Consider the following 11874-nt stretch of genomic DNA (forward strand, 5'->3'; position numbering starts at 1 on the left):
TATCAGTTGTACTCACTGTTTTCATTTCTTATACTTATTAATATAGGAATGCTGTGCTTTTTCTGCAGGAAAACAACTAAATTTGGGTGGAAGGGAGGGGAAAAGATAAGTCTGTCGATAATAAGAATCTGGGTGGGTACCATGGCCCAAGTACTTTATATAATCTTTAAGTCAGTTAAGATTTGGTATATTGAAAAAGATGTATAGGTCACTTTTTTCTACCTTTTTTTCTTATGAAATGATGTTTGTGGGGGTTGTCTCATTCATTTTTTCTGTGCTTTAACATTTTGCATTTGGCAATGTTGAAACTTTCTAAACTAACACATTTTTCTTTTATGATATTTTGGATTATCTGCCAGCCATGGTTGACCCCACCACGGGCATGATTATTTTTATCTCCCCCACATGGTTCGCCCTCTCTTCAATATTCCCATTCATTTTTTTCATGTTACACAAACACACATTTCCATATGATTTCAGAATGGGGATTTCTGAAATTGTTGTTCTGGTGGCTTTCATAGCTCCACGATTTGTTCTGTTGTACATGTGAACATACTTTCAAGATTTTTTTCCCCCATAAAAAATGAGATACCAAATCTGATGACTTTTTTCATTTTCAATATCAGAATGAGATCCGGCTTTCCTTGTAAAAGGATGCTAAAACAGAATCTTTAGCAACTTAGGTTTGGAAAAATTGGTGATAACTCTGAGTATAACATTTATAGTTGATGATCCCTAAATCTGAATATCTTAATTATATATATATATATATATATATATATATATATACACACTTCCCCATGAGAGTGGAATGAATAGGAAAGAGAATTTATTGGAATTCTTTAAGTGAATAAATTCACTAAAGTTATTTGTGCAAAGTCGTCTGTTGAAGTTTATCCACTTTTAAATCATATTTCTTTTTATTTTCATTGAAAACCAAATTTAGGCCATTCATAGTGAAATTATGTAAAGCTTAAGCATTCACCTCTATTAAAATTACTGTTTTCACTCAGCAACATTAATTACTATGAAGAATTTGCAATAAATTTTTAAGAAAAGCTGATTTTAATATTTGAAGAGTTATTTGATCCTAAAACAAAACCTGAATTTAAGGCCTAGGCCATTTGATAGACTCTTTTTGAGCAGAAATTTCATTATTATGGGCTAAATGAAGATCATCTAAACTAGCATTAGCATGGGTCAGGTAGAATTTCATAATGCAAGACAACCAGGTGAAAAGTGAAATACATGATTGGTTTCAAGCCAACAGTTTGTCATCTTTCAGCTGTTAAACTGACTACCAAGTTTTGATGGTGAATGGTCCTAGGCAATATATGCCTTTAGGAAAGTTGAGTATGACAAACATCACTTGTTAGAAACATTTTTCTTGAAAAGAATTTCATAGCTATTCATTTATTTTTATTTTGTCCCCATATTGTGTTTGGCATTTCCTTCCTCCCTACCTTCCTCCTTCCCTCCCTCCCTCCCTCCCTCCCTTCCTTCCTCCCTTTCTTTTTTTTTTTTCCTGATGTGCTTTGCTTTTGTGGAAAATTGTCTTGTTTGATAGGTAGAAACATGGTGGTGAGCCTCTGTGTAAAATAAGGTTACTTCTTATGGACCAGAAATATTTTACTCATTTTGGAATTATAAGATTTTTGCATTTTCATGAATACATACTTTGTTTTGGTGATTATTAGTAATTTGCTTGTTAATTAAATTTTTGTAGTATTTCCTGGAAAAAAATTTAAGCTAAAGAGTCTAATTTTCTTAATTTAGGGTGCACTTTAATAAGTCTAGAAGCCTCCAAGTTCAAGGACCAAACCTTTATATTCTAGAATTTTGAGAAACGTGGAAATATTCTTGTTAGCATGTGTTTTGCTCTAAACTGGATTAATGCAGAAGGATCCTAGGAGGACTTAAGATGTTCTTATTATGAAGTGGCAGTCAAATTTATGGGACAGGTGACTTATGTATTCACATTGACCAGCTCAGTGATGGCCATCCACTGATGAATTAATAGACATATATGTTGGGGAATGGGTCAAACTCCCTTTGAGCTGGAGTGGGTGGGCAGTTTCCAGTGCAGGTAGTTGTTGGTGACATTTGACCTACCTCCCTACCATAAACACTGGAATTTTCTTTTTCCCATCCTCCTTTTCCCTTGTTTTTGTCTCCTTTATCCTTCTCCTTGCCATAGGCCTACCAGTGGCACTCCAGTTTACCTCCTTAGGAAGGAAGTAAAGAAATTGCTGACTCCTGCCTTAGAAAAGAACATAGCTAACTGATCCCAGAAAGATTTCTGTATTATGAGGTAATTGGGCAGTTTTTTCTGACTGCTGTTTTCCCCATAGTCTTAAGTTGGCAGTTTGAAGAGCATCGAAATTGTTAAGAAATTTGTGAATTTAAGAAAGTAAGAAGTATGTGTATTTTGGGTAAGTTCCTGGAAGCTGAGACTTACTGGTTTGGAAATTGGAGAGCAGAAAGGGGAGAGCTGTTTAATGTGTTTATGAGTGGAGTGTGAGAGGTATACAAGGGAATGGTTTCAAGGTAAAGTGGAAGAAATTTTTACTGGAGGTAGGAAAAGACACTGAGATGGAGTCTTAAATGAGAGTTTGTTTGCTAAGGACAATGAAGTTGATGTTCACTAAGGAAGTTTCAGTAAAATCAGAAAATGGGTCCCTTGTTGGTTATGGGAAAGCTATTGGTCTGTAACTAGGTGTTATAGTGATGATGCAATATACAAATCTGTTTTCAGGTGTAGGATGTTTGCTTTTCTGGACAAATAACAGAATTGTGGAATGGCAACTTTTGTGGTCAAGGCAAGTTGCTTCTGGAGACTTATTTTGAGGGGAAGAAATAAGAAAGTTTCAAACTTTTCCACTGTTACCATTTTTAAACTATCAGAAGTATGTATCTTACATTCTCCTGGGCTCATGTTACAATGTAGTTTACCTTTGCTTTTCAAAATGTTCTTTAGATCAAACTATTTGATTTTATAGTCCACAAAGGTCCATATTATGCCTTGCATTTATAGAACCTTGAGCCTTTGTTCCACATGAATTTCTAGAAGAGGACAATAAACCGGGTAAAAACACTGAATTGCAATTTTAGGTATCCTTTCTATTTCTTTTATATTTACAATCCTAGCAACCATTTAACATTGTAGACCTTATGAGATCCTCAATAATACTATATTTCTGAAATTAGACAACATACACCGCCCCCGCCGAACTCAAGTTTCTGTTTGTTCTCCCACTTTCTGTGTTACTTTAAAATTGTAGAATTCTCAAGAGTTCGTTGGTGGCAAATGTTAATAATATAGTTTAGTACATCTTGGAAGTTCTTACGTCCTTTGTAGGGTGAAGTGATGGTGTTTAGATTTCTGTTCCCAGTATCCCAGGAGTATTTTAAATTATTTAAGATAAAGAGTTGCTATCATACTTGTTTTTAAAGTTATATAATTCAAGTATATTTGGATTAACTCTGTTTTCTAGTTTAGTATGGACTTATCCTCAGTGATTTTGACAGATTACTTTCAAGTTTCATTTTACCCAAATCTGTATATGTTAGTGAGAAAACCTCTTTAAAGATAACTAAAAAAAAGAGGTTCTGATTTTGTATTTGGAATGTAGTGGGGTTTTTTTTACAAATGTCAAATACATTAATAATAGAAGAATTATTTTTATTTTAACTTATTTTGTAGAGTTGGCACTTAGTATGGTTTTCACATAGTATTGTGTGTCAGATTTTAAATTATTATAGTTACATACTATAACTTAAGTCAGTGTAGAGCCTTCTTAAATAACCCCTCCCTTAGGAATTGTTTAAAAAGAAGTGAATTCCCAAACCTGTGTCAAGAACCAGTGATTTAAATGACTGTGAGACAAGTCTTTGAAAGGCTTCCTTGAGTCTAGTCAATGGAGATAAATGATAGCCCATTTCCATGCTGCATACAGTTGTTAGGGTTTATAAAGTTGTCAATATGTAAAAGTGCAAAAGCAGGAAAGACTGTAAAGTTGCCTATAAAATTTCTAGTTTTCATTATTTGCACTATTTATCTTTGCACTTGATTTTTTGAAAGTTAAGACTAGTCACTTTCACTTTTGTTTCTAGTCTTTTCTAATTTCTTACAGAATTATGTTTTCAATATCCCTCCCAAAGCAAAACTTATATGCAATTAAATATTCTTTATAAGTCCAAGAAAATATTTCTTAGTGTTAGCTATGTAGAACAAAAATTTGTTTTGATAAAATTTTTAATATGGGCCTTTATTTGCCAATAAAATCCTTTGTAACTGTGAGTTTTATTAGACTATTTGAATAGACAAAGTGAAAGCTTAGGATAGAAAAAAAAATTATATATATATATATATATATATACACACACACACATGAAGTGGTGTCTTTGAGATCCAGTTTCCAGCCTGAAATGGCCTGATTTTGGAGTGTTGATTTGTTTTCACTGAAGTCAATGAGATTTGAGTCTAGCTGGGTATTGGCTTTAAAAGCTGGAAGTGAAGTGGGTGGCAAGTGGCAGCTCCCTCTTTCATGTAGTTTTCCATAATACTCATGGAGTTTCCTCATGGTCTATGTGATATAACTGGTATCGAAATAATTATATTAAATGAATATTCCTTTTTGGAATTCAAGGTTGACTCACTTTTTGAGGAGGGGAGGGTGGCAGGGGATAAGAGACTTTATTTTAACTAGAGGCATTATTATAACCTCAAGATGTGCTCTAGAAAGAATAGGAGAACAAAAAGTGTATCTGTGAACATATTTTTTGTCTTAGTGAGATTGCGCGACACAGTTAGTGTTCGGAATTGCAAAAAAAAAAAAATTGACAGTTTTGTCAATAGAACAGAAATGTGTTTTGGCTAAAATTATATTTTGTAAGTTATTTAATTACTTCGTTTTATATTCCCTTTCCCATAGCCTTTTAGGCACTTCATACTTAAAACCAACAAGTGAGAGGCCTCTTTTCAGATCTGGTTTATTTTTGGAATGCCTGAGTGTGTTTCTGGATGGGTTGGGGGGGGGCGGGCGGTGCGGCGGGGCTGGTGTTTTAATTCTTGACATGCTCGTCTCAGCATGTTTTGCTATTCATTCTGGATCTTAAGTTTGCAAATTCTGCTGAAAATTCAGTGATGTATTTGAAATGAGAAACTTCTCTGTGACATAGTGTGAATGTTTGTGGCTGGACTCTATTGTGGAAACTTGTGGCTTTGTTTTTAATTGAGGTAGAAAGTTAAACTTCCGTTGTGCAGATTTTAGGTTTATCTAGTGGAATTGTGCCCGGTAGTTATCTAAATATGGACCAATTTTGGGAAATGAAGGTTGACAAATGTGTATTTGACTCTAGATAATCCTTTATTCAAAATCATAAAGGCTTACATCATTAGAGTTGTCTTAGGTTTTATGTTGTCTTGGGTTAAATGTGGATGATGATCAGCATTATATCTGTGAACTTCCTTTGGGAAAAGAGAAAAATTCAGTCTCCAAACCTTTTCTTGGAGACTAAATTTACCATATATGGATAATGAAAAAATTTTAGAAAGTGGCTTTGATTATTTTTAAATGGAATTTAATCAGCTTAATTATTTTTCCTAGTTTGAAGCACTTATTTCCCAAATGTGAATAAAGGGAAAAGATCAACAATTTGCCCCCCCGCCTTTTTGAGGCCATTTTTAGTTTTCTGCCCCCATTTCCCAATCCTGTTATAAAATGAATTACGGGTATCCCTCTAAGTCCCTATAACCCCTTTTGGGAGTCACAGATACCTTTGATAATCTGACGAAAGTGATGGACCCTCTCCCCAGAAAGAAAATACAACATATACAGATAATTTTGCATACAACCTCAGGGGCATCACACATCTTCTGAAACCCAAGTTAAGGATCTCTAAGTAAACTCTGTAGAGAAAATTTTAATGCAATTAATTGATAAAATTAAGAACTAAGTATTGGCATAAAACATTTCAGATAGGAATTATCGTTAGGTGATGGCCCCTACTAGCAAAATGTGACATTCCAACCAGCTTTGTTAGACATTATAACATCCAGATAGAAGGAAAAAAGAAGCAAAGTTCTGAGAGCTATTTTTAAGGAGTCAGGGCATCTCTAGACATGGGAGCCACTCCTGGTTCAAGGCAGGGGTCAGGGTGCCTGACAGCTTCTAGCAGGGTAGAGTTTGATAAACCACAATGCTCAGGATGCCAAGGGGTTAGCCATTATCTTAACCCCTTTCTCACCAAAAGATTTTAGTTTTGTGTATTGGGAAACAAGACGTCACTAGGGAAGAAAAAGATTTGCCTTACAACTTTGCTGGAACACATCAGTTTGGTGACGTATGGGACACCGGTATCATTTTTGAGAAGGTGCATAAAACCAAAGTAAATTATTCTCTATGTAGAACATTATTTACTAGTAACATTTGTTTGGATGTATTAGCTTTGACAATTTTTACCAGTAAATATTGGTTTTATTTAAAACTGGGAATCCAGTTTATAAATAAGATAGTTGATGTATCTGTCCTTTCCCCCATGTAAAGAATAGTTTAAAGGTTTATGCTTACTTTTTATTTTTCTCTCTTGATGCCATGGAGTGGGGTAGGGGCGGGGGAGATCTTTGAGTCAACAACCGACAAAATATCTTCTTCAAATTTAAAAATTGAGAAAGCAGCACCTTATTTAAGTCTAACTGTATACCATTTTAGTGCATGTATTAGTTTTAATAATGATTTTTTGGTGCATGCCTTTGGGCTTATTCAAAAGTGTACAATAGGAAAGTATACGTATTTCCTTTCTTAGAAAGGAGATGTTTTTCTACTTTGCAACATGTGATTACAAAAATCTTCCTCTGTGGGAAGATTAACCATGTATTGAACTACTGAAAAGTATATATTTTTAGATATACAGAAAGCATCTACATGGAGCAGCATTCAGACCTATATAGGAGTCATAGCATTCTATATAGGACCAAAAAGGAAATAACATTAAACACTTAAACAGACTTTGTTGGGTAGAAATACCTTTAGATCTTGCATTGACTTCCAAAAAGAAAATGCCACAGAAGTTTGCTGAAAACTTTTGTTGTTTGAATTTTCTCTGTCAGTGTATTTAGCCCAAATAGAACAGCTTTGGGTTAACACATACGTAAGAATCAAAAAAAACAAAGCTAACTAAATAAATCAGTCTGGTTTGCCAATCCAGCTTGACTGAAATAAGTAAACTAATCACTTGCAACATGAAAAACTGTTCAACTCCTCTAAGGTTTTGACAAAATAACCTTGGCTGATGTGGGAAGACTCCCACTTTGATTTCTGACCTGACAGTGAAGATTCATGCTTGACATGATTTCATACCTGACAGTGTCTGTTTAAGGAGCTGTGGTACAGTCTGCTAATTCAATCCCAGATACTTGTTGATTACCTGTGAGATCTAGAGTCCAAAGTAGCCAGCAGCTGTATCCCTGAGTGCTCTGTGCCCATCAGATCTCTTAAAGTAAGCAGGGTTGGGACAGGTCACAGCTCTGATGAGTGACCTCAGGTGCTGTGGACAGCCCCAGATTTAAGACTTGTATCTGCTTTCTTGGGAGTCATCACTGAACTAATGTCCCACATGGTGTTACTTACTGTAGATGCTCTCTCTTGGAGGAGGCCCAGAGCACACATCCTAATTGCTTGTGGTACTCAGAGAGGGGGTGCTAACTCTGATGCCCTGGCCAAATTCCAGTTTAGGGATGTGGGTCTTCTTGCTATTCTAATTGGAAACATGCATTGCTTCCCATTTTCCCTGTTGATCTCAGTGCAAACTGCACTAGTATATTTCTTTGCCCCGACCCCAAGTCTCTAAGATGCTGGTGTGTATTATATGGGCCAAGTTCATGCCTTATCCTAATGCTGGAAAGTTGAGGAATGAGTGAGCTTGGTGTCACAGTGCCCTGTAGTTGGAGGGTAAACTCTTGTGGTGTTTTAGGGATGAAGTTGGCCCTCTTCTTAGCATAAGTTGGGGAATGTGCACTGGCCGGAGGCTTCCAGCCATGAGGTGTGAACTGAAACCTATTTTCCCTCTTTTCTTATAGCATGTTGAGAAAATCTGTTGGGTTTTTAGCAGTCAGGGAGGGCCGGAGTTCTGCAGCTTTAATCTGGGTAACTGAGGCTAGTTTGAGCAAGTCTTTGGTTAATTAACTAGGTTCTCAGATGCCACAGACTCCGTGAAAAGTCACCATTATTTTCAATGGTTGTGATAGAATTTCCCCCAGTAGCCATTATTTTAAGATTATATTGCAGAGTTGCTTTATTTGAGCTTTTCGTGTATACACAATCCCAAACTGGAAGAAATAATAATTAAAAAAAGGAATCCTGCTGTGAAAGGTATATATTACTCTAGATTTTTCTTACTGTAAATATTGTAAGATTGTAATACTGTCGATATTTTATTAACCAACAAATGTTAATCTATGTGAATTCAGACTTATTTTAAATGTGCTTCTTATTTACTGTGTGTGGTCCCTGTTGCTGACAGTATTAAGTTATATTCTGATGTAAGATTAACTTTATTAAAGAATGTAAACATTGTTTCCTTATGGGAAAACAAATAAAGTATAAAGAAGACAATTCTTTTCATTAAAATATACTGTGTATTTACACTTGCTAGACCCAGCACCACTTATAAATTTAGTACACTGTTCAAAATTTTAGTTAACACAGCTGACATGGTTGTGCCCTGTTTGAAAGTCTAAGAGTAGGTATTGTTGGAATATAAGCAGTTTGTATTTGTCTGCTGTGAATCATAATCTTGAAATTTCTAATCGAGTTTGTAAAATTTTTATAGTAAAACATTTTAACGACAATTTAAAAATTTATCTTCTCTAAAGAATGGTCAAAACAATATCCTTTCAGAAATAGAATTGTTCTTTAATATCTTTCCAAAATGACTTTGGTTAAATGGACCAGATGTATGTTAGTTAAAATTTAGGACAAAGTTGTAATATTCTTTGAGTTTACAAGTTAATCCTTATTGGAGATGTGCCAATTATACAGTAGAATATCATTAATTTGCACTGTTTGGGGACCCCATTAAGAATGCTGAATTTTTCCAACTAAGAAGTAAGCAAATGCAATTTAAAAAGTAAATTTGAGCATTCTGTATTAAATATGTGCAGTTATTATCACATGAAGAAGCTCAGTGTGTCGGGCTGTAATATAACCATACTTGCTGTCATGTTCTCCCATCTCAGTGCTGGGAACTCACCATGTGGAAACCAAGCAAATGTGTTGTGCATCAGCCGGCTTGAGTTTGTTCAATATCAAAGCTGAAACTAGCGAGGTCTGCTGTACTGCTTATTGAAGTATTGTGATTCTTTTAGGCATTGATTCTTACAAAATATATACTGTAACAGTATACTTTGTACAGATTTAAATTTTATTTGAAAAAATGAAATAAAGTAGGCAAAAAAATAAAGATGTTTATTTTTCATGTGACTATATAAACAGATCAGTCTTTTGTTTCAGTGCCTTTGGTGGGGGTGGTTATGGTTGCTCTTGGAATTTTTGGGGGGGGTGGTGTGGGGTAGAAACCATTTTAAGGATTCAGCAGCAGGTATACTTGCCTAATCATTAATTTGCTGTAAGGATTAAGTGGGCTGTCTCACACTGGAAAACCGTTTTCTATTTTATTTTAAAACAAATTTATTTTAGAGATTTTACGTGAATGGCTTCCCTATCTTGCTTCTTGAGTCAGTTTTTAAAATTCTCTGGTGGTGCTGCGACGGTTAAAAGAGCCATCACAATTGAAGAGAAAGAGAAACTTTTCCCATAGATCATGTCCCTTTTCCATAGAAGGCTTTTTGTTTTCTGTCGTTTTAAATTTGAAGTTGGTTTGGGTTACAAAAGAGTCATGACAAAAGATGAAGAGAATCCTCTGCAGAAAATAGCAGTTGTGCTTGAAAATAAGATCCTTTCAAAACTGCTCTTCTAGTGAGTAGAGTGGTAGACAGTGAATGAAGTTACCAATAAAAATGTGGCACAGGAGTGATCCTTCAGAATAGTTTTAATGGGACCTTCTCAGAGAAGATTAGATTATCTGACCAAAAAGAAGCATCCCAGTTTTGGCCTCTGACTCAAAAAGCAACAGTGGCTTCAGGTGTATGGTGTTTTCCTCAACCTTTAGAAATGGAGTTGGAAGTTTTATTTGTGCTTTCTCCTCATTTTATCTTTTCTGATGCTTTCACTTACTTTTAGGATGCATATGAGAAGGCTTGGAACAAGCAGTTGCAGGAACAATGTTCCTGCAAAGGTCACACTATAGAAATTTTTTTCATTGTTATTTAAATGTGTATGACAGTAGTTATACTCTAAAAACTGATGCATGGCCATAGAAATATCTCAAGTTCACAGTAGCACAGTTTCAGGCTTCCCTGGGTAAATTCCAAGAAAGTTTTGTTGTTGTCATTGTTGTTGTTTTGGTTTTTTCCTGCTAAAATGACCCTCCTTTGTAGAGAACAGCAGACTAGCTGTTGGACTACAGCTAGCCACAGCTAGCTAGCTTTAGACCAGCTTCCACATCTGACAATCACCAACTCCAGTAAAAATAATACAGACATCTTGCTGCATGAAAACTTAAAGCTGAGGGTTTTGGGTAGGTAGGGCAGGTACTAAGAAACTCTAATTTTCCCTAAGTTCGGCAGTGCCTCTGATTTGGGTGGCACACAGAGAACAGGTGGGTACTTCCTGAAGATTCCCCTCTCTCCTCAAGGTGGAATCAGACAAACTCCTGGGTCCCTGTCCCAGAGGAGGGCTCTCTAGTACAGGACGTTGCGGTAGAAACTCTAGCCACAATTTGTAGTAAGTATAAGGGAGTGAAAAGCCAGAAGCCAGGCCCCTTCCTAACTGTCCTGTGGCCTTAATCTTTAAAAGATTCCAAATGGGACTATATTAAATATGCCCTGTGGTTATTTTGGAGGGCTGGAGGTGAGTTCTATTGCAGGGCTACAGGGGGAACATCCCAGACTTGGGATGGGTCTGAACTATATAGGGCAAGGCTTACAGGCCCATGGGAGCCTCTCCAGAAAGGGGCCCAGCATGGTCAACAGAACTATTAGTCATTTTTGTTCAGCACTTTCTTTTCTAAAGTGATATAATTGGCAATTGCTTCCCACCCCCCACCTCCAATGGATGTTAACTTTTATTGAACCATGTGGTATGTCATTTACTTGCGCCCTTTTGCATGGTTTTTAGAACTCTCTTTGTTCCTAGTGCCAGTAACAATTTCTAAGCGGATCGGACTTTTTGACTTGGGGTACTGGGCTGTGGAAGAGGTTCTGCTCGTTCAGGATCAGAGGAAAGAATCCCTTTTCCGTGTTTGGCTGCCGGTAACCTCAGGGCCAGCACAGTCACTGCTGCTTTCACTTCAGCACCATCCCCCACGCTTCTGGAACTTAAGGAGGAGGAGCCACTTTTTTCTCTGAAAATGGGGATTCTACCTTATTTTTGCTAATCTCTGGACTGTTTCCAATAACGTCATTCCAGTTTTCCTACCAACATTGATTTTCATTCATTTTGATCAAATCAGGCCATTTGGCACTTAGGCTGGCAGTGAGAAAATGTCACAAACAGACTCACTGAATGTTGCAATGTTTAAAAAAGCAGGATATCCCTACCTCACAGCCAGCAGGGTTGTCCAGTTAACCCCACCATCCTAGGAATCCTGACTCTCCCTGCATGCTCAGCTCACAACTCAGACCTTCCCCAGGGAGCAGGAGTTTCTTTGTCAGCCTCCTGGGGAGATTGGCAGCCGCTCTGACCTAGCTCGGCCTTCTCTTTCTGTCTCTGGCAGTGACACTAAGGGTGGGTCTGTACTGCCACCATCCTAAAT

The 11874-nt window shown here is 36.5% G+C and overlaps 1 protein-coding gene across 1 annotated transcript; it reads left to right on the top strand.

The window, feature by feature from the left end:
- Positions 1-5083: 5083 nt before the first annotated feature.
- On the top strand, positions 5084-9460 carry IGIP (IgA inducing protein). Its single transcript, XM_081233069.1, has one exon. It carries the CDS (start codon positions 9156-9158, stop codon positions 9315-9317), a length of 162 nt encoding a protein of 53 aa, XP_081089195.1. The 5' UTR covers positions 5084-9155; the 3' UTR covers positions 9318-9460.
- Positions 9461-11874: the final 2414 nt, after the last annotated feature.

This window comes from Mesoplodon bidens (assembly GCF_964165515.1).
Source record: "Mesoplodon bidens genome assembly, chromosome: 4".
In the NCBI taxonomy this organism is placed as follows: Eukaryota; Metazoa; Chordata; class Mammalia; order Artiodactyla; family Ziphiidae; genus Mesoplodon; species Mesoplodon bidens.